Genomic DNA, 25,041 nt, shown 5'->3' on the forward strand with positions numbered 1-25,041 from the left:
TAATTATGATTTCACGAAATAACTTGTAAATATGATTTCATGAAATAGCTTGTATTTAGCATGTATGTATCTTGTATCACGGCATGAAAGTAATTATATAACATAGTTGCATGAAAACTTGTAGACATGTAGGATATTCATGAAATAATCATTCTTAGTTAAAAACATGCATGCAAGAACCCATGGAATACAAGATATGGGTTTTCATGGATTACGGTCGATTCTCGATAATCATATGGAGTTATTAAGAACACAATGATAGAATAATAACAATTCATACATAATCTATTCATGGACATGGACCTAGGGTTGTCATGAACATGTGTAGAAACCACAGTTTTAGTAGAGAATCATAATTTATGGATTATGAGGCGTGGGGAAGAACAATGATGTTCCCACACGTAGATAGTAACCACTAAATACAGTGTAATGCTCCAAAACTTGAATTAAAGACTTGGACTTTGAAGAAGATTTCTAATATCTTGAATTCTTGAACCTTGAAATGGGGTTTCTTGAAAACCCTAGGTTAGGAATGATGATTTCTTGTTTAGATTACAAGGATATATATTAGAATTGACTTGGAATGATTGGAGTAGGCTTACCTTGGTGTTCTTGATGATGGGAGAGAATAGAAGGTCGTTCTAGGGCTTGGGGGTGTGAAGAATGAAGTGAAAAAGCCTTAAAACGAAGTTTTATAATTGCTGTCGGACCCATTTTACGCCCTATTTTATGTCCCGTAAAAGTTTTACGCCCTATTTATCTTTGCGATTTTAAGATAGGCTCACAAATATCCCCGGAACTTCTTAAAAGGGTGCCCTTGATTTTACTTCTATTTTTGTTTTAGATTTCTACGGGTGTCTGGTATCGCTTGGGCTCGACTAATCCGAATTTGCATTGAAAAATTCTACTTGGGGTCCACGAGACCCTGCTAAAGACTGCTGATTAGGATTCTGAAGAAAGCACAGGAGTTGGAGGAGGTTGAATCGAAACTTATTCTTGCCCCCTTCTCTTATATTGTTGGAAGGCATTTTATTCTTCATGTCAAGTTTAAATAAGGCCACCTTTTGATTGCAGCCAAGGCAAGAACGCTGCGAATGGTTTTTTGACTATAATTCCATAACTTGAACCTCAAATCTCTGATTAAGAATGGAGAACACTTATCATCTCACCACAATCTCTGGTGATAATTTTACCTCTGATCGCCACATGGCGACACTTGTTACTACAAGTAAAACGTGTGGAAGCACACAATAAATTGCTTGCTTGAGTTTACTAGAGGAAACAAGCAATAAAGTGCTTACTTGAGCTCAATTGGTCTTTGGTATGTTACTATAGGTAAAACATGGGGAAATCAATCATAAAGTGCTTACTTGAGCTCAATTGATCTTTGTTATGTTGTGGGTAAGCTCGATTCAATTCGACTTGAACTATATTTGGTTGAGCTCGCCGCTCAAGCCTACTAACGCTTATACTTGAGCTCAATAGATCATTGTTATGTTGTAGCCAAGTTTGATTCAGCTTGACTTCAACTCGACATTATAGCAATTAAATTCGATTGAGCTCGGCTCTGTTTGATGCACTAGCCTACGGACAAAGTGACCATAGTGTAATTCGACAAATATCTTTTGACACATTTGCACAAGAAATTAAAACTATATCGAATGTGTGAGGCTCGTGTAATTATTGGTGGCTATTGATGATTAAACAAAGAACAAATGGAAAACAATCTGATAAAATAAAGAAAGAAAATAAGAGTTTTACTTGGTCTCTATGAGAGTATGAGTGTGCAGAATTGACCAGAAGTCCACCAGAGCAAAAGTCAACTTATCTAGTTGGGTCAAATGAGAAGGATATAATAGTAAATTAGTACTAATTATCCTCCATTATATTAGAAAGGTCAAAGGCCATAAGAGAAAGAATGTGTTGTGTCTTCTAAGAAGCAACAATGCCAATATGTTGACTGAGCCAAATTGCAGACTTTTCTTTCGTCTTCACTTGTTGTACGTAGTTTTAGTCACGTTTCCAATGAGATTAATGAATGATTAAACTTCAAAGCCGACATATTTGTTAACTACAGTAATATATCGATTGTATTAATAAAATCTATTTCCACGTGTTATAAAAGGGAAACAATCACAAAGTAGTATCCTCTATTTAGTGCATGCTTTTCAACTCCCAATTGTCATGGGGGAAATTATAAAGAAGTACTACGAAAGAACTTTTTTTTTTTTTTTTTGGTCGAAAGTTAAATTTTATTCAAACCAAAAGTATGCTGTACAATCTGCTAGTCCTTTTTTTGACTATAGGACTAGACCTCAGATTAAGGAACAACTTTACCTCTGCTAATCTCACTAAAGCAGCTAATTACAGTGTATAACCAAGCACGATAATTGTTTAAACTCTCTAAGGCATGCCTCCACTTCTGCTGAGAATTCCCTCGAACATGCAGTTGGATGGCTACTATGAAAGAACTTGGGATCCCTTCTTCGTAATATTACTTCTTTTGGGGAATTTTTAAATAACTTAAGAATTATATCGGGCAAAAACATGAAAAACATATTCTTAATTTGAGAAGAACAATAATGACCAATAATATGACATCACAAAATTCATTACGTCGAGATGTCGCATAAAAAAGTATAGCAAAATCCTATTTAATTTATCTTAGTCGATTAGTGAACAAGTTAATTATTGTATTCTGAAATACAGAAAAAAGAAGCATTAACTTTAAATTATCTATCGAGTCGTGAAGAAGATTCAACAATCAATAGAAACAAATTATTTGTCATTTAACGTCAAGCAATATGTGAAGTAACACTCTCTCTATATATAGTACTAGACGGCCTATGCCGTCTTTAACATTGTTGGTAATCTTTAGATTATAGTGCGTCCTACATGTGTATATAGTTGTGTTTGAATAGTGATTATGGGGTGCACTTTTTTTTTTTTTTTTGGGTTTCACTATTTTTATGCATATAATGTTTATACATATACTATGTTAAAACACGATTAATATAACATTGTAATTTGTGCTTTCTATCTAAAACTTTATTATATTAGTGTTTTTTACGAATACAAAGTCTGGCTTTTTTTTTAACATTATATTTTTTTTAATATGGGGTTCAATTTTTTTTTTTGATATTGCTTGATTTTGTTAATATGGGGTCCACTTTTTTTTTCCCATGAGTTTGGAGATGGTGAGTTTCACTTTTCTTTCTTCTTTTTTTTTTTTTTTTAGATTGCTCGGTGTTATTTAGTATGGGGCCCGCTCCCCCCCCCCCCTCTTTTTTTTAAGGGACAACGGACGACGAAGCATGGGTCTAAACCCATGCTTTATATAGTTTTTTTTTTTTCTTATATTGCTTGGTGTTGTTTAGTATGGGGTCCACCCTTTATGGGGTGCACTTTTGTTTTGGACATTATTAGTTTGCGCTATTTTTATGCATATAATATATATACATATATATATTCAAAATACGATTAATATAACATTGTAGTTTGTGCTCTATATCTAAAACTTTATTATATTAGCGTTTGCTACGAATACAAAGTATGCACTTTTTTTTTTTTTAACATTATATTTTTTTTAATATGGGGTTCACTTTTTTTTTTTTAATATTGCTTGATTTTGTTAATATGGGGTCCACTTTTTTTCCCCATGATTTTGGAGATGGTGAGTTTCACTTTTTTTTAATTTTTTTTATATTGCTCGGTGTTATTTAGTATGGGGCCCACCCCCCTTTCTTTTTTTTTTTAAGGGACAACGGACGACGAAGCATGGGTCTAAACCCATGCTTTATATAGTTTCTTCTTTTTTTTTTTTTTTATATTGCTCGGTGTTGTTTAGTATGGGATCCACCCTTTTGGACATTATTAGTTTTACTTTATTTTTATGCATATAATATATATATATATACACTATGTTCAAAACACGATTAATATAACATTGTAGTTTGTGCTACGTATCTAAAATTTTATTATATTAGTGTTTTACTACTGAATACAAAGTCTGCACTTTGTTTTTTACATTGTTTATTTTTTTAATATGGGATTTACTTTTTTTTTTTTTATTGCTTGATTTGTTAATATGGAGTCCATTTTTTTTTTTCCGTGAGTTTGGAGATGGTGGGTTCCACTTTGTTTGTGCTCCGTATTTAAAACTTTATTATACTAATGTTTGCTACGAATACAAACTCTGCACTTTATTTTTGACATTGTTTGTTTTTTTAATATGGGTTCACTTTTTTTTTTTATTGCTTGATTTTGTTAATATAGGGTCCATTTGTTTTTCTCCGTGAGTTTGGAGATGGTGGGTTCCACTTTTTTTTACTTTTTTTTTTTTTTGAATATTGGTTGGTGTTTTTTTTTTTTAATATTGGTTGGTGTTTAATATGAGTACCACACTTTTTTTTTTTAACGGACGACGAAGCATGGTTGTAAACCCATGCTTCTATATAATTGCTTGATTTTGTTAATATGGGTCCACTTTTTTTTTTGCTCCGTGAGTTTGGAGATGGTGGGTTCCACTTTGTTTGTGCTCCGTATTTAAAACTTTATTATATTAGTGTTTGTTACGAATCACAAAAGTGCACTTTTTTTTTGACATTGTTTGTTTTTAATATGGAATTCACTTTTTTTATATTCTTGATTTTGTTAATATGGGGTCCATTTATTTTTCTCAGTGAGTTTGGAGATGGTGGGTTCCACTTTTTTTTTCTTTTTTTTTTTTAATATTGGTTGGTGTTTAATATGGGGACCACACTTTTTTAATGTTGTAGACTCTAGTGAGTTTGAAGATGGTGGGTTCCACTTTGTTTTGTCTTCAAATATCTAAAACTTTATTATATTAGTGTTTGCTACGAATACAAAGTACGGACTTTGTTTTTGACATTATTTATTTTTTAATATGGAATTCACTTTTTTTTTATATTGCTTGATTTTGTTAATATGGGGTCCATTTTTTTTCTCCGTGAGTTTGGAGATGGTGAGTTTTCACTTTTTTTTTTTTTTACTTTTTTTTTTTTAAATATTGGTTGGTGTTTTTAATATTGTTTGTTGTTTAATATGGGGACCAAACTTTTTAATGCTTAACGGGTGGGACGGACTGACGATCCTTCGTGCTTACATATAGTTAGAATTTTTTTATATTGTTTGATTTTGTTAATATGGGGTCCACTTTTTTTTTCTCCGTGAGTTTGGAGATGGTGGGTTTCACTTTTTTTTTACTTTTTTTTTTAAAAATATTGGTTGGCGTTTTTTTTTTAATATTATTTGTTGTTTAATATGGGGGCCATGCTTTTTTAATTTTTTTTTATTACGGGTGGGACGGACGACGATCCCACCCGTGCTTCTAAATATTGGTTGGTGTTTTTTTTTTTTTTTTAATATTGTTTGTTGTTTAATATGGAGACCACACTTTTTTTTTTTTTTTTTTAATGTAGACCCAGGGAGACAGAACGATCCACCCCGTCTTCTATATAGTTAGAATATATTTAAAAATCGGAAAAGAGTCAAATATACCCCCGTACTATGAGAAAAGGGTCAAATATACCCTTCGTTATACTTTGGGACCAAATATACCCCTCCCCCGTTAAAGTTGTTCAAGATGGACATCCGATCCTACATGACTGTCACACATTTGATGAGGTGGATGCCACGTGGCATGTCACCTCAACACCCCTAACCCATTTTACCCCACTCTATTTGTTATTTACCATTTAAAATTTTCTTCCCATTATGCTCGTTGCCATTCTGGCCCACGACCCCGTACATATCTAACGAGGGTTTGCACATGATCGGGGGACCCTTTTCACCTAGATATTCAACATCAAGCCATTTCGAATCATCTTACGCATTTTAGAGAAATGTAAATGACGGAAAGAAAAGATCTTCTAATGAAATTGAAGAACACTCAAAATCATTTTGCTCACCGGTAACTTAATATTATGAAATCCTAAGATCATAAAGGGGTTGTCTGCGCATTAAAAAACTAACATTGGTCCGGATTATCATTTAATCACAAGATTCAATGGTACGGAGACTTTACAAACGGATGAAACAGAAATAAGGTGAAATTGGGAAGAGCATAGTACCTATTGATTGATGGAGTCATGGGTATCAAAAGCAACTCAAATTATCGAAGACAGTGCATAGCAATAACAATTACTACTAAGTACTTCATTTGAAATAAATAAATGTTCATTCACAGACATAAACTAGATTGGACATTTGGATTGACATAATTTTGTGGAATCCTTTTAAATTAACGTTTCGTTTGCTTGTGGGTAGTGACGATGAGGGGAAAACCAAGCATGGGAAGTAGTAAATTGGAGGAAGGAATAATAATCCCAGAGGGCGCGGTCGTGGTGGCGGTAAGTGGCAATGGCGGTGGAGGGGAAGAAAATTTTAGTGGTGGAAGAACAAATAGAGGAAAGGGGTAAAATGGGTTAGGGGTGTTGAGGTGGCATCTGCTACTACAAGAAAATAGGGATACGACGACATTTTATAAATGTCGTATTACGTTGTTTAAATATATGAAATTCATTTACCGACATTTTAATTTACATTTGAATCAAATGTCGTAAATTCTTTGTCAGGAATTTTCCGACATTTAGGTAAATGTCGATGAAAATAAACAACATGTAGGTAAATGTGATAAAATAAACGACATTTATTTACGACATATTTAAAATGTCACTTAATTTTTCCAACATTTAGATAAATGTCGGTAATAAACAAAGTGACATTTATTTACGACATATTTAAAATGCCACTTAATTTTTCCAACATTTAGATAAATGTCGGTAAGAAACAAAGTGACATTTATTTACGACATATATAAAATGTCATAAAACTTCGACATTTAAATTAATGTTAGTAAAAATTTTACAACATTTACTTGTGGTCTTTATAAAATGTCACATTGAAATTTGACATTTTGGTCAATATCATTAAAACAAATTTATGACATTTATGAAATGTCGTATCCACATTTATGTGAATGTCAAAAATTAATGACATTTTAAGAAATTTTGTAATGTCGTATTAAAATTTCCGATATTTCAATTAATGTCGATTCCATATTAATAATAATCATCTATTTAATTTATATCATGATACATATTTATATTCAATTTGCGCGTTTACAAATTTCAACTTTTACAAAAGGTAAGATATGTAAAATAAATGTTTTTTTAATATCATAACCGAAGAACAAAGTAGCAAATATAGAAGTACTTTACACAAATTAACAAATAGAATGAATTGTTCTCTCAAGTAAACACAAATCTAACTAAATCATAAAAGATAAATTTAGCATATTAACTATGTTAAGATCTCTCCTAACTTCGAATAAATTTCCTTAACTTCTGAATGATTTCTGCAACAAAACTTTGTGAAACCACCTGTTTACAAGTCAAGCTATTCGTTGTCAATAATTGATCTCACTTTCTTCAAATCTTTCGCACAAGAAGTTCACATAAAAAAAAAATTATAGCTATATAATATAATAAAGAAAAAAGTGTATTATTGCATAAAGAAGATCCACAGAGAAATCCAATCCTAAGCCCCACACCTGCAAATGCATTAAGAAATTCGCTACAACTAAAACAATCTTTGAACAATAGTGTATTATTAATATAACTAAAACAATCTTTGAACAATAGTGTATTATTAATATAAAATCAAATAAGAAAACATTTGGTGCAATTTATGAAAATCTTCACTACAATGAACACACAGAAAAGAGGGGGAAAACGAAATATAAACGAAACAGAAGAAGACATTAAGAAAAAGAAGCAAAGGCTATTAAGAAGAGAAAACACGCTTTTAGATAAATTGGTGAAAGAGCAGCTTAGTTCCGTGTAATTAAAAGAGAAAACCTAGAAATAGATTTGAAAGTTAAAAAGGGAAGGATTCCCCCAAAAAAATTAAAAAGAAAGGGCACTTTGCGCCTTAGCTTTTTAGTGAAAAATTGGAAATTTAAATTCTCTAATTTTTAATCCACAAACCAAATAAGGTGTTGAGAAAATTAAATACTTTACCAATAATTAAAAATCTTTTGGCAACGTTAACAATACATTGTTGCAAATATATTTATACTTTAATTTATCTATGTACCCATAAAAATATTGTAACAGATTAGAATGTTTGAAAAAAAAAAAAAAAGGCTCATGGCTAAAAGGTTTATTATACAACATAACTAAAGCTTCATTTGTTTTTATTAAAATTAAGATGTGAAATGAATATAATTTGAATATTAAAATATGCATTTACATTTAGATGTTTAAATTTGAATAAACGTTTGAATATTAAGATGTTGTATTAAGATCTGAATACTAAATAATTAAGACTCTATATTTCCAACATCTGAATTTAAAACTTGTCTTTACTTAAAATTTAAATTAATATAAAATTCTAATAAATACTAAATTCTTTAATACTACTAATATATTTTTCAATAATTTTTGTGTAACGCACAAATTTTAATACTAATTACTTTTAGAAGAATCAAATATTCAATAGTTCTGTTTTTATAATTTTATAATTTGCCTTTTAACTTACTTAAACAAATAATTTTAACCACATTTTTAGTTCCAAACTCATTTGTTATACAGTCAAATCCCTCTATAATTGCCATTGTTATATGACATTTGACTATTATGACACGATTTTTAAGGGACCCGATTTTTTCGTGTTATATTTAACTTCTCTATAACGACATTCTACCTATAACGACGAACGAGTAGTGCCTTATAGCGATACACTCTTTGTAAATTACCTCCTTTTCTTGGTTTGGACAAAAATTCTTCGTCAATTCAAGTGTTATATTATCAATAGAGACTAAAATTTACGAACAACCTCTGATTGTAGAATTCTTACGTCACTTTTGAAATATTTAAATTCTCAATTAATTTTAAATGCATATGTTCCTTAGATTTTAATTCTTTATCAGTATGATACAATTAGTTATGGATCTATTAGTAATTTATTAGTATTTTCAATTTTTAATTAATTAGATATGAAAATCTATTGAGATTTTAAAATTAACAAGTTTATTGTTTTCGTTTGTATGTAAAAAGTACTAAAAAATAATTATTTGCGTACTTTTGTTTATAACAGTTAAATGGGATCTAAACATCAAATGTCAGTATACATACATAACCGCATCTCACTATAGAAGCCATGAAATTTTTGGACAAACGTTGTCGTTATAGAGAGAGTTCGACTCTATATTATAGTTATATCTATGCATCTAATAATTTTTTTCCTAGAGTTAACTATAAAGAGGGGCAAACGCTCAAATATATATCCGAACTATACGATTTAGAATAAATTTACCCATAGTTAAAAGTGTCTCCTTTTACTTTTGTTGTTTACCAAAATGACTCACTTTTGCCCTTTCGGACTATGACAATATCATAAAGGGTAAATTTAGATCATTTGTAAGTTCAAGAGAGGAAAAATACCTTCAATCTCTACCATAGATGTCAAGAGGAAGAAGAAGCAGAAAAGAGCAAAAGAACATAATCTTGGACACGATAAACAAATAAAGATCGTATCGAGGTTCTAAGTGTACAACTTTGGTATGATGTCTAGAACTTGGATTCATGTAGAACACCGCACCACCCCGTATGAAGATGGTATATAGGGCAAATGCGGATCATCAGCAAAATCATAATTAAGTTAGGATTAAACGAAAAAAGAGTCTATCGTTTAATTAATTAAATTGATGTACTTTGGCATGTATTTATCCTTTTTAAAAAGTTATTCATAGTTAGTGACTTCTTAATTACCTGTCATTGGATTTAAATAAATTGTTTAGGGTGCAAGGTTTAAATAAAGTTGCCTTGATATATGTTGTTGGTCCTTGAACTTTATGAACGGTCAAAATTTTTCCTTTATATATGTTGTTGCCATTAGACCATAAGGGCAAATTTAGTCATTTTGATAACAATGAAGGTAAAAAAGAGATACTTTCTCAAAGGAAGGTAAATTTGCTCAAACCGTATAGTCCAAGGCAAATTTTGGACCTTAAGCCCTTTAAAGGTCAAATTAATTTTAAAAGATCTAGGTTTCCAACATTAGATGTAAATGACGGTAATTAGAGACTAATAATATGACATTTGAAACAATTAGAGACTAATAGTATGACATTTGAAACAATTGTCACAATATATTCCGACATTTTTATGAAATGTCACTGTTTTAACGACATTTACATCAAATGTCGTGAAAAATGACGACATTTTGGACCAAATGTCATGACATATTCGACATTTGTATCAAATATGTCGTTATTTTAACGACATTTTTGCTAAATGTCGTTAAAAACAACGACATTTTGCAACAAATATCATTATTTTAGCGACGTTTTACACCAAATGTCATTGTTTTTATGACATTTTTCACCAAATGTCATTGTTTTTACTACATTTGGCATCAAATGTCATTGTTTTTATGACATTTGTTCATAAATGTCGAGAAATTCTTTATTTTCCGACATTTATTTCAAATGTCACCAAATAAATGTCGTCGTATCTCTACTTTCTTGTAGTGTACGTGGCATCCACATCATCAAATATGTGGCAGCCACGTAGGATCGGATGTCCATCTTGGACAACTTTAACGGATGAAGGATATATTTGGCCCTAAAGTATAACAGCAGGGGTATATTTGGCCCCAAAGTATAACGAAGGATATATTTGGCCCTTTTCTCATAGTACAGGGATATATTTGGCCCTTTTTCGTTTAAAAATCCTAGTATATATTTAAAAATCCTTCTCCTACAATATTCAACCTAGTTTGATGGTCAACAATCAATGTAAAGGTATATATTGGAATCAATAACTTTTAAGTTGGATATAGTCGACGTTATTTTCCGTTTTCTATCGGCTTTTGCAGGGGCGGAGCCAGAGGGGTGAAAGGGGGGTTAATTGGACCCCCTTCATTGAAAAATTATACTATGTAGATAGGGTAAAAATGACTTCTTCTTTTTTTGGTATATATATATAAGTTGTTGAACCCCTTAACATAAAAACTTTTTTGTTTAACCCCTTCCTTGAATTCCTGGTTTCACCACTGAGTATTTGGTATCCGTTTTGGAGCTCGACTAATTTGGTTTGTGCTAGAAAATCCTAGTTTGAAGGGTATGACATTCTCTTATCGGAGTCAGGATTCGAAGCTTGTGGGTTCGGGATTCTAATTCTTTAAAGTTATTGGGTTCTTAATTAATAATTTGTACATATTTGATAAAAAATTTAATATAAATATATGATTCGGACAAAAGCTACTGGGTTCGGTCGAACCCACATCTGAAGGGCTGGTTCCCCCCATGTCTCTACTAGAGGCAATAACGTCCAAACTGAAACCCAAAACTTTTGGTTAAAAATAGAAGTACTTACCACCGCACTGACATTATGTTGGTGTTCGTCTATTAATGCATGCATGTAAAATGGTGTCAATGGTCATTGACTAGACGTGTGTAAAAATATACAGTACTCTTACAACCTAAAATTGAAAAAAGGGCAAAAGTACACAACTTGTATACAGTGATGTCAACTTTGCACCGCACCGCACAATACGTCCAATAGAATCAGCTCACACAGAGTCTGGACAACACAAAAATCACACGCAACCTATGCAACACCAAAAGAAGACTTGTATTGTAACGTAACTCACCAATAAAGCCGCCTTTTGTAGACCAATTCCCTTTTGCACTGTGGTAACTACCAATGATTGTCTAATGCCAAACCTACTCCTTAGGTTTACTACAGGTAAAGAGCAGTCGGTGCTTAAAACATCTTACGTTAACAAGAATTTGAAAAAAGGCCGCACTTCATGAATGTGATGTTTATAATTTAATCGATCAAATTTCTTCATTCTTAATTAAGGTTTCAGGTTTGATTCCGAAAAATTAAAAAAATTTGAGTTTTTAAGCTGATTAACACAAATATCCTCTTTTTAGATCCTCATTTAGATTTTATTTCTATTTTGGAAATTCTACAAAATGTAAAGTTTACTCTATGGGCAACTTTATGTTTGACTCGGGTTCAATATTGCTCATATAACTTTGTCAATATTATAAATTACAGATAAAATATTAGACCGTGGTGTAATATTTATCATAACTTTTAAAATTTAAACTACGGTTGAACTTCTTCTTATAAAAATTCAATTTGTTTAAAAGATATCTATAAACCGTCATCAAAAAAAAAAAAATTAGAAAAACTTCTAGAAATCTCTAAAAAGTTCTTTAATGAATTTTACACAACGCGAATTAAATATCGAATGAGAAATCAAAAAGTAATATTACAACATGATTTGATAAACAGTCCAGACGCGTGGAACTTAGACCAAAAAAAGAACCTTTTCCTTTCTCCATCCTTGTCTGAACCGCATTTTTTTTTTTTTTTTTTTTTTTGGAAAAACACTGAACTAAACCCTCCCTTTCCCACTTGGTAATCTTTTTCTAAACTTTTATTTATTTATTTATTCCCCCGTTGTCTCCTCTCTTTCCCAGCAACACTCTAAAAATTCTTTATTCTCTTCTCTATTCTTCTCTCTCTTTTTTCCATATAAAAACCACTTCTCTTCACCACAACCATAGCCAAATCAAAGCTTTTTTTTTTTCTTCAGATCTGAATTTCACTACAAACCCATTATTTATGCAAGTTTTTACAACAACCCATCTGAAAATCTTGTATTAAAACTGGTTTTTTTTTTATAAAAACCAGTTCTTTTCACCATATTCTCATAGCCAAATCAAAGTTTTTTTTTCTTCAGATCTGAATTTTACAACAAACCCATTATTTATACAAGTTTTTACAACGACCCATCTAAAAATCTTGAAAAATTTCAACTCATGGCTGTTGAAAATATTGATTCGGATCCGAACCCGATTAAGATCCGAGAAGTTTGGTCAGACAATCTTGAATCAGAATTTGAACTTATACGTTCTATAATTGATCAATACCCTTTTATTTCAATGGATACTGAATTTCCAGGTGTAATTTTCAAGCCTGAAGTGGGTCCCTTTCGAAGAAATAAGCGACACGTGGCACAGTTACCATCAGAATCTTACAAGTTGTTGAAGTCAAACGTTGATGTTTTAAACATAATTCAAGTTGGACTAACGTTGTCAGATTCTAATGGTAATTTACCTGATTTAGGTACTGATCATAAGTACATATGGCAGATTAATTTTTCAGATTTTGATGTGGCGCGTGACAGACACGCGCCTGATTCGATTGAGTTGCTTAGACGTCACGGTATTAATTTCGAGAAAAACAAAGAATTTGGGGTTGATTCTGTTTATTTTGCTGAGTTAATGATGTCGTCTGGATTAATTTGTAACGAAAATGTAAGTTGGGTGACTTTCCATAGCGCGTATGATTTCGCGTACCTTGTAAAGATTCTCACGCGCCGAGAACTTCCTGAGGACTTAATTGACTTTTTGGAGATTCTCAGGGTGTTTTTTGGAAACAATGTTTATGATGTGAAACACTTGATGAGGTTTTGTGAGAGACTTTATGGTGGTTTAGACCGGGTTGCGGAAGCACTTGAGGTGAACCGGGCGGTTGGGAAGTGTCATCAGGCCGGTTCAGATAGCTTGCTGACGTGGCATGCATTTCAGAAAATGAGGGATGTGTACTTTGTAAAAGATGGACCGGAAAAATATGCCGGTGTTTTGTTTGGATTAGAAGTGTATTAATTAGGAATCAGTCCTAATTTTTTATTGTTAGTAAATAAAAATTTGTTTGGTTAATTTTTTTTGGTGCTAAATTGTGGTCTCTAATTTAGCTAATTTTAAAGATTAACAACAGTAAATACCTACTTGCATGGCCGCATCGATGCTTATATTAAATCAATACAACTTACCGTGGTTAAGAAATTGATTAAGTAATAAAGTTGATCTCTCTATGTACTTTCTAAGGAAGGGGTAAGGTACCCTCCCAGATCCCACTTTGCGGTATTACATCGGATATGTTGTTGTTTGTAAGTAATAGAAGTTGATATACACAAGTCATGAATATAGTAATTTGGTATGAATATAGTAATTTGGTATAAGGATATGTTGTTGTTTGTAAGTAATAGAAGTTGATATACACATGTCATGAATATAGTAATTTGGTATAAGTACACAGTTCGCTTATTCTTTGAATAATTTAATTTGTCTAATTGGCAATATGAATTCAAAGTTTACCATATAATAGGGTTGAAATTTTTTAGCTAAATTTTAGAGTGCTTGATGGATTGAAACATTGACTCTTGTAGCTAAATTTTAGAGTGCTTGATGGATTGAAACATTGACTCTTGAAAGGTCGTCCTTTATAATTAGTTGAAGCTGAAATTTTGTCGGGGGTTGGACGATAATTTTGAGTTGAAGTTGTAAAGAAACATTTTAAAACTAAAGTTAAAAGGTGCTCTATTAAAATTCAAGTTATTTTTCAAAAATACTAGAAATTGGCATGATTAGTAAAATGTTCTTCTATCGCTAGCCCTCGTCTTTTTCTTGTCTTTTGAGGTCTTGTTTAGTTCGATTAATCTGTGTGGTTTTTGAGATTTTGATTTGAAGGTTTTTATCACCTTACACAAGAACAAAAAAAAGTTACGATATATATAATTTGATAAGTGATCCTAATTTAAAATGAGATTTTTGGGTGATCAATACGAAGAAAACATTTAAACAAACGGTATTTACTTATATCACCTTACTAAAGATAATTATAATATATATATATATATATATATATATATATATATATATATATATGATGAATCACTTGGTGAAAATTCTATTTGCCCACCATTTAACCTTTGGTGCTCAGTTTGTAGCCATTTTTAATGTCAAATTGAAAAATGATTCACGCGTTTGTAATTACCTATAGATCCATATACTACTAGCCACCAATTCTGGCCGACGTTTGAAATAAGAACTATAAGGTGACTTGGTATTATTACACAACTATAGTAGACCAATGAATTAATTAATTGTGAGTCAATCCAAAGTAGAACAAAGGTCAAGGAATTAAAATTATTGGTAAACAATATTGGTTTGGGATACTTCCACTTTCTTCAGTAGTTGTTGCCGGCTTGAGTTGCCTTTCCTTTTCACACCACATAATTATAAGAATTTAAATTATATACATTATTAATGTAAAAAAATTTCATGATTAAATTATTCATATTTTTTGGAACCCCCAGAAAAAATAGGTGAAAAATTATCTTTTTTAATTCGGGCATGACTAAAAGAATAACCACTACGCAATAAATCACAAACCACAAGTGAGGTAAATCACATCAAGCAAGATGCCGTGCGTAGCTTTGGCTGAGGAGACCGTCATGTAGGGAGAATCAATCTCAGATCTCCCATGTGGGAAATCACTCACTTAACCAACTCAGCTAACCCTTTGTGGATAACTTATTCTTATTTATTGTAGTAGATAATCTATCTTATTTTAGGACTATAAATTTCACATTTTAGGGAGGCTAGCAATTGCCTATAAATATCTTTTTAGAATGTCGCACTCGTTCTCAAAACTGATGTAAGTTGTGGGCTATTACAAACAGACTTACTCTATTTAGGGGAATGTCGTCCTCCAACCCAAACGTAAGCTTAAAGTCAGGGTGTTGATAAGATGATCTGGGTTATTTTGCCCCTGATTGAAACCCCTTATCAAAAATTTACCTTGTGTAGCTAAGTCAATTTTTTTGTTTCTAAATATATATTCTAAATGTTGAATTCTGTTTTAATTTGCAACTCAAGACCTTCTTCTTTGGTCCGATTGCTTGCTTGCTTATCACAGGAGGATGTATCAACTGCTCCTGAGTCTTCTATAATCTTGGTTAATGCTACATTTTTTATACAGTTTAAATTTTAGTCTTAATTAAGAAAATTTATTAGTACTCGATGTTTATATTAGATCAATAAAAGTATAACACATAGATTAACATAAATGAAGTCTGGATTGAAGTTATGGCTTTTTGAATTATGATTTTTCAAAATTACTGGGCTCTAAATTAATAATCTATATATATTCAATGGCTTTTTAAGAACTGTAAAAAGTTTAAATTAAAACTAATAGATTTCATCGCTTGCGTAGAGTACTTGACTTTTTCATGTCCAAGACCACAAAAAATATTATCGCGTAGATTAAAGCTCAGCTCTGCGAGGCCTTTCGGAGATTGGCCTTTCTTTCTCTTCTTCCTAGTCTAAACGGTCAAGCTCTCGTAATCAATCACTCCCGTTTTGTTCTGGCTAGCAAAGTTGGGATATTCTACGTTGCTTAATGATAAATAGTAAAATTATGAACTTAAGCTAGCAAAAAACAAGACTGAGACCTATATGGGCCTAAGTACTGGTGTAATATTAAGGTGCTTTTGAAGTCTTAACTATAATTAACTAGCGTTTCATCTCACTATTCCTTCTCACTAAAAGAGTGATTGAGATCTCGAGAACCTTTCCGACCGTAGCCGACACTCTCCCTTCGCTCCTGTATACTAATATAATTTGACGTAAACGTGTAAATAGGAGCAAGTAGTTAGAAATTAGAATTCCGTGATACTCACATGATCAAATTGCATTGATAAAGACCCGTACTATAAATACGAGATGGGGCCATAGCCGACGTGCAAGGTTAAATATATTTGATTGAAGTCTCGAAATACTCGTTTTCGGATTTTGGAATATTATTAGTGCTAATAAGGCTGACAAGGAAGTACAGGATTCCAACATTTTTGGAGTTTAGTGCATGTAATTTTGATAATCGCCTCAATATCAAAATTAAGAATGGAGGGCTACTTATCACCTCACTAAGAACGGAAAAAGTTACGCTATATTTATCGGATCAACTTTTTATGTACAATATAATAAATGATGAATCTCTTAGTAAAGAGTCTATTTGTGTTACACTACCCCGCCATTTAACCTTTGGTGCTCAGTTTGTAGCCATTTTTAATGTCAAATAAAAAAATGATTCTCACGTTTGTAATTACCTATTGGTCTATACTACTAGCCACCAATTTTGGCCGACGTTTGAAATAAGAACTATAAGGTGACTTGGTATTATTACACAACTATAGTAGACCAATGATACGGGTGTTTACAATTATTACCTAATTAATTACTTAGGAGTCAACTCAAAGTAGAACAAAGGTCAAGAATGAAAATAATTGGTAGACAATATCGCTTTGGGAGACTTCAACTTTCTTCAGTAGTTGAGATTGGTGCAAGTAGTTGCCGCCTAGAGTTGCCTTTCCTTTTCACACCACATAATTCAAAGAAGTTAAATTATATACATTATTAATGTAAAGAAATTTTGCATGATTAAATTACTCGTATTTATTGTAATAGGTAATTTTTCTTATTTAGAATTATAAATTTCACATATCAGAGGCTAATTATCTACAAATATCTTGTGAATAACCTTATAGTATAAAAACTCCTTGTACTGAAGGATGTCGCACTTGTTCACAAAACTGATATAAGTTGTGGGCTACTGCAAATAGACTTTCTCTATTTAGGGGAGTGTCGCCCTCCAATCCAAACGTAAGCTCAACGTTAGGGTGTTGAAAAGAAGAACTGGGTTATTCCGCCCCTATTAGTAGCGGAACCATAATCTAATTGAAATTCCTGGTCAAAAGATAATATTGTGTGTCTAAGTCAATTTTTTTGTTTTTAAATATATATTCTATATGTTGAATTCCTCTGGCAACTCAAGACCTTCTTCTTTCGTCCAGTCGCTTACTTCCTCATGATGAGAATGTCTCAACTGTTCCTCATTCTTCTACGAGCTTAGTTGATTTACATCTTCTTATATGGTTCAAACTCTAGTTCTATTAAAGTAAAAAGTTACACATATATGCTTGATATTTATATCAACCCAATAAATATATATACATGTGATAAAATTATTAATTCGAATTTAATCTTTTTAGTTTATATATATATATATATATATATATATATGTCTGGTTTTTGTCGCCTACTATACGTAGGATACTTGATTTTTCTATGTGCAAGACCAGAAAAAGTATAACCCCTAAAGCTTGCAAAGGCCTTTTGGAGATTGACCTTTCTTTCTCTTCTTATCGTCTAATTGGTCTCATATGTCTATTTTGTTCTGGCTAGAGAAGTCGGATATTCTACGTTTAATGATAAATAATAAAGTTATGAACGCAAGCCAGCAAAAAGCACGACTGAGGTGGATAGGGACATTACTGGTAATTGCTAAGGTGCTTTCTAAAGTCTTAACCATGATTGGCCTGCGTTTCATCTCACTATTCCTCCCCACTATAAAGAGCAACAGAGAATCTCGAGAAGCTTTCCGAGCATAGCCGACACTCTCCCTTCGCTCCTGTATACTAATATAATCTGACGTAAACGCGTAAATAGGAGCAAATAGTTAGAAATTAGAATTCCATGATACTCACATGACCAAATTGCATTCATAAAGACCCGCACTATAACTACGAGATTGACATCTCAAGTGGCCATAGCCGACGTGCAAGGTTAAATATATTTTGATTGAAGACGCAACAGACACGTTTTTGGATTTTGCAATATCATTACTGATAAGGCTGACAAGGAATCACGGGGATTCCAATATTATTATATTGGAGTTTAGTATATGTCATTTTGATATTCGATGCATCAACAACTTTTTTTTCCCAACAAATATAATATTATATATGCACATATTGCTCTCTTGGGGCCCAAATATTTCGGATTCGCACCGGAAGTTCATTTTAAGAGTAAAGAAACTTTCTACCAGACACTGACTTTATTTTTCGAGGTCTCAGGTAGATTCACGCCCAAGGAATATATAGGTTCATACCCTGGAAATTTATCGAATTGCTTTTGACAAGAAAGTTTTATTTTCAAAGTGAAACTTTCTGGCGTGAATTCTAATGACTCGGGATAAAAATGAGCGCCAAAACAAAATGTGAACGAAACATAACTTATACAAAGCCTGATTTTTAGATTATTCTGTTGATATGAGGCGTATTTTGCATAATTTTCCCGACACTTTTGATTTTGGTATGCTTTGCGACCTAATGTACACAAAATAGTTACCATGTTGCACTTCTCATGAGTCAATTTGATTTAATCTTCAAAGCTAAATTATATTAGATTAATTTAATATTTTTAATATTAAAATGTAGATATTCAAAAACTACACGGAAAGTACTAGTAAAAGTTGCAATTCTTTTCATATTAATGTGGTGAAAACATCTTTAAAATATTGATCAAAGTTCATGTAATTTGACTCTCGTAAAGCGAAACGTAACGAAAGATTTTGGGATGGAGGGAGTACTCTTCTAGATCCTTTTACTATGGTACGTACATTGTATGTGGTCGCTATCTTAATCGGTCTCGATTTTGATTTTTCTATTTTCCTACAGAGTATCAATTTGACTTTAAAGATGCATGATTTTGGTCATCAAATTATTTATGACATAATATAAAGTAAAATTTTCTCAAATAGCTACCGTTTAGCTGCTTCTAACAAGCTATAACTACAAGTTCATTATTTACAATTGTGAATTGATTTTTCCTATATTTAGGTCCCGACGCGTCGCATAAATATAGCCAAAATACGTACTAAATACCAGAATCGTTGAGCAAATAATACCTCTATTTAAGGAAAAAATCTTTTGCAAACTAACCAGAAATCTGTTTTTAATGTCTCATAAATCACGCATTCCATATCTAATCACATATCTCATTCAACATCTAATCATTCACATAAAATTTGAATTCAAAAACTCTCTTCATATTTTTTCTGAAAATATAACTAAAAAAAAAAAAATTCTTTTTAATGTTCCATAAATCACGTAAAGCTTGATTTGTTCATCAACTGAATTGCATAGTGACAAGTTGAGATTGTCTCCTGATGCTATGACCATCGGTTTTGTGTTCGTTATTAAAAATATTCAATGAAATTACATTATTAAAAATCAAAATGTTCGTTACAAAAAATATTAGTTATTGAGTGCAATAAGCTGATATTGAATATTATTTAGTAACTTTAATAAGATGGGAAAACTTGACTCCATAAAAAAACTTTAATCCCTAAGGGTGGCTTTTGATTCACTGTATTTTATCTGTATTATGATTGTATTTTTGAGTGTATTCTAATTTATCCGTAAGATTTGAATCGTAATGAATATATTTACAATATATTTCACTTGTATTTTGTGTGTATTTTAGGAGTATTAAAATTGTTCTTTAATTTTTGAAGTATATTGTACAAAAAAATGGATTTTATGGTTCAATAATGAATTCAAGTGTACCATGAATATATAGAGAAAATGCATAGAACTCTTCCCGGTTCATCAATAAAATATAGTGAAAACATGTAGGAAATACAAACTTGATATTGAAATGCACTTTTGTAATTTTTTAGCATTAACTATACAAGAAAAATATAAATGTAATAAAAAGCAATTCAAATCTATGATTAGACTATACAACAAGCGGATCATTACCAAAATACATAAAACTTCTTCTAAAATCTTCATAAAAATAATGACGCAACAGTGATGTTATACATCAAAAAAAAGTTGAGAAAAAAAAACAACTTAAAACATAAACTCGTTCGTCTACAAATCTACTCCCGAACATCTACTAAAATCACCGCATCATACTAATTAACGTAGCCTCGACAGGTATTGTGTTGCTCGTTATCAATAAATGCATTCGTGGTTGCCTTGTCGATTTGCGTCGTATCTCATGCAGAAAACTTTGCATCAATTTCAAATTTTGAATGCGTCAAGATATACCGAAACTTTACATTAACAAAACATGAAAAAATAACAACATAACAAATTAACCACAATAAATAACAACACATTCAAGATATATACTTAAAATATACTATAAATATAACGCAAATATATCAATGTCAAATGCACCGTGCTTTGTCACTACAAACAAGCAGTGTGACCGTGTCGTAAAAATACACTTCAAATACACTGAATATATACTACAAAATATACTTTGATAAAAAATAAACACAAATTCAAAATCGCATAAATTTATAAGTAACAAATTAGGTAGAAAAAATATATAACAGACCATTAAAAACACAAACTAATTGAAATAATAAAAAATACGATAAAAATATACTTAAAATATACGCAAAATACAGATCTGTTGAATTGAAAAAACGAAAAATTAACTGAAGTTCATCAGAAAATACGATAAAAAAATACTTAAAATGCAAGTAACAAATTAGGTAAAAAAATATATATAACACACAATTAAAAACACAAAAACTAATTGAAATATAAAAAATACGACAAAAATATACTTAAAATGCATGCAAAATATAGATCTGTTGAATTGAAAAAACGAAAAATTAACTTAAGTTCATCAGAAAATACGATAATAATATACTTAAAATGCAAGTAAAATACATATCTCGTGAAGTGAAAAATAGGGTCATTAATAAGAAAAAATAGGCAAAGAATACAGAGAAACATAGTATTTTACACTAGAAAAAAACGAATACACTCAAAATACACTCAAATCTGAGATACAAGAAATAAAATATACTTCGAATTCACTGTATTCATTCCGGTCAGATTTGGACAATAAAGTGTATTCAAAAATACAAAAATACACAAAATCCGGCTAGATCTTCAACAAAACGGAGCCACCAAAATCTGTCATACTACTTACTGAAGCTTCAACAAAACGGAGTCACCTATTTTTCATTGTTTCATAAGACAAGTTTGTGTAGCTTCTATAGTTTAATTTTTCAATCTCTTGGTACAGCATAAATATTTTTGAAAATACTCCATTCGTTCTGAAAGTAATTGTTTTTAGTTGCCTTTTAAGATGAAATATTACGAAATTTAACTTGATCATCAAATTACAATTAAACTCAACAAATTCGAACCAAAAAACTCCAATTCATCAATAGATCTAATCTTAGAATGGAGAAAACAACGGATTTGCAATCACTATGTCTAGAGACAGAGACGCAAGATCACCTCCAGAACAACAACAGCGGCCGATAGCTTGATACCACACTTGAATCCAAAAGAGGGCACCGGTCAACAAATTGGATGGTGCGCTTAGTCTTGATGGTAGCCACAAGAAAGATTCACATCCTTTGGCATAACATCGCCACGGAATGGTGATGATGATAATGGGATGAGTTGTTTGAGTCTTCTATGTTTTAGGCAAAAAATAAAAGAAAATCTTACATATTTTAGGTAATAGAGTTGAATTGGGACTCTAAAGGTTGAAATTAATGAGTAGTTAATACAAAGTAAAAAAGTGAAGTGAACCAAATCAAGAATCGATTTGAAAAACATGAAATTAGGGGAGATTGGGAGTTAGAAAAGTAAATTTAGGAAAATGGAAGAGAGAGAAACGTGTGTAGCTAAAAAATAGGGATGTGGGGAGTGGTTAAAAAAGTGGACAGCTATAAGTTGTAAAAATATAATATTATAGCTACTAAACTTAATTACCAAAAAGTATAGTTATGTTCCATAAATATGTAACATAGTAAGTTATGCCAAGTAAAAATTACTAATATAAATTGCATCGCTACTTTATAAGTGCTTACCATTGTTTTAAAAAATTTAGTTAGTCCAAGTTAAATATTACTCTAAATATTGATGAAATCAAATAGTAGCAAAATCAAAATAGGCCATCCAAAATGAGCTAGCAAAGAGGCTAAAATGATTAAATCTCCTTCTTAAAGACCATCAAATGGGCTTTCCAACTTCTGCTAGTATGAGGTTTGGGCTTGAGATGCTTCCAAGGAAAAGCCCAAGCTTAAGTTAATTATATCGTCTTCATGGACAAGCCCAATATTGCACATAAGAAAGGTAGAAATAGTGCCTACTGACCACTTTTCGGCCTAATAATTATGGTCCTGGAATTTTAAAATTAAAACTCCAGAAATAGTGATTATTTCGCAATCGGAAAAGGCTAAAAAATGCCCTTAACCTATTGGAAATGGCTCCAAAATGCCCTTCATTCACCTAATGGGTTAAAAATGCCCTTAACATTTTCTTTAGGTTCAAAAATGCTCTTTAGTTAAATGTATGTGACATGGCTAGAAATTTATGTGGATCAATAAAAAATGGCCACTGACATGGAATTTCATTAAATAAGTGGCCATTTTTTATTGATCCACATAAATTTCTAGCCATGTCACACTTCTGTTAACTAAAGGACATTTTTGAACCTAAACAAAACGTTAAGGGCATTTTTAACCCAATAGGTGGATGGAGGGCATTTTTGAGCCATTTCCAATAGGTTAAGGGCCTTTTTGAGCCTTTTCCGTTTCACAATTACAAAAATTAAAAAGGAGAAAGTTATAGCTTATGGACCAAACTAACAAGGGTTATTAGCACTTAGGCTTTGTGCTGGTCTTTAAATTTCGGCCCTCATAACAAACAACTTTTTCACAGGGCATCATTTTATATGTTTGCATTATAATATTCCACAAGTTATGTCTCGCATGGAAAATGAACTTATGTCCCCACTAGGCATAAGTTCGATTGCCGAAGGACAAAAATTAAAGGCCAGTTCAATGGAGGGACAATTCGTGCAATTTCTTCAACTAACAAGCTATAGCTTATGGCCCAAATTAGCGGGTAAGGAACGCTATCGCGAATAAGGTATTACAGGGCAAGGCCTGCGATCACGAAAGACATGACCTTCAGGCCTAAGTGCTCGATCACATAGAGTTGGCAACAATCGTAATACTACAATTCGGGCCAGATTTTGCAAAGTTTTACCAAGGTGGTTTGGCTATATTTGTAATTAGCATTAGCTACTTCGGCCATATTTGTAATTCATGTTAGTAACTATAAGTAGTACTTAACTCTTAGGTTATTTTCATTAGCTAGTTTTTTTTTTTTTTTTTTGTTGAATGAAATTGATTAACTTAGCATTCAAGCACATTTGTATTTATGTAGAGATATATTCGCTAAATGGAAATGTTTTTTAAAGGATGAATTCCACAAAATCAATCGAAGTTTCTATATGGACATATTATCCCCTTGAGCATGTTAACTTTTTCGAGATATACACCTGTAAAGATTCAGCAATTACCATTAACTTTTTTGTAAGATTATATACCTTGACATGGGTAAATATTACTAATGTTTTCTTATAAGAATATGCATTCAAGAAGAGATTTTGAAATTTTATAAATAAAGAAGAATTGAACCCACCTCAACATGTTCTCATGGTTAATTTAAGTGACAGTTAAGAAGGATGATGCATATGAAAATGAGACATAACGCAAAATAAGTGAGAATATAAATATGAAAACATAGACACATATCTACCTATTAATTAATTTAGGACCGGAACTAGAAGTCTTTACTGTAAGTGTACACCACATATATCACGGGTGTTCAAGAAATTAAAATCGAACCAAACCAAGAGTCAAACCAAATTGACGTAAATGTACACCACATTTAGAGGTGATTTCTTTGTTGCTTTAATAATTAGTGTTAGATAAGTTAGAAAGCACGTACGAATGTGAAATAATTGTTTGATATATGAAAGTGAATCATTGAAAGTTGAAACATCTCATAGAGAAAATTCTCAGATATAGATATTTCAATAGAATAGGTTAATCATTTATTCGAACTCTTGCTAAATATCTATTGATATGAAAAATTGTGTTCTTAGGTCTAGTAGATTGAACCAAATGATCTGTATTTGTATTTCATGTTAAAAGAAAACTTGAAGAATTCCAATAAAATTCGAAACAAACAAAACGACTCTAATAGGTTTGGTTTGATAATTGGTTTATATATTGATATTCGGCTAAAAAGTTTATATTTCAATTATACTATTACCTCATATCTTGATTATCGTTGTACGGTTTATGTAATATTGGGTTACTTTGAGCTTATTACTTGTTTTATATGTGTAGGAAGTGCTTGGGATTGGAAGAGCCATAAATGAATGAATTGACATGAAATCGAAGCAAGAACAATTGAAGCGAACGGAAGGAGGTCAACCTGCTCGCTTCGAGAGCTAGACAAGGGTGCCAGTGATGT

The 25,041-nt window shown here is 31.6% G+C and overlaps 1 protein-coding gene across 1 annotated transcript; it reads left to right on the forward strand.

Moving 5' to 3' along the window:
• The first annotated feature begins 12,513 nt into the window (after window positions 1-12,513).
• Window positions 12,514-13,765, forward strand: LOC132065503 (probable CCR4-associated factor 1 homolog 11). The gene is made up of 2 exons (XM_059458926.1): window positions 12,514-12,712; window positions 12,769-13,765. Exon 2 carries the CDS (start codon window positions 12,863-12,865, stop codon window positions 13,709-13,711), a length of 849 nt encoding a protein of 282 aa, XP_059314909.1. The 5' UTR covers window positions 12,514-12,712; window positions 12,769-12,862; the 3' UTR covers window positions 13,712-13,765.
• Window positions 13,766-25,041: the final 11,276 nt, after the last annotated feature.

The sequence above is a fragment of the Lycium ferocissimum genome, chromosome 7 (genome assembly GCF_029784015.1).
Source record: "Lycium ferocissimum isolate CSIRO_LF1 chromosome 7, AGI_CSIRO_Lferr_CH_V1, whole genome shotgun sequence".
Lineage (NCBI taxonomy): Eukaryota > Viridiplantae > Streptophyta > Magnoliopsida > Solanales > Solanaceae > Lycium > Lycium ferocissimum.

Coding starts and splice junctions, on each gene's coding strand:
- LOC132065503 (XM_059458926.1), top strand. CDS start 12,863: ATGGCTGTTGAAAATATTGATTCGGATCCGAACCCGATTAAGATCCGA.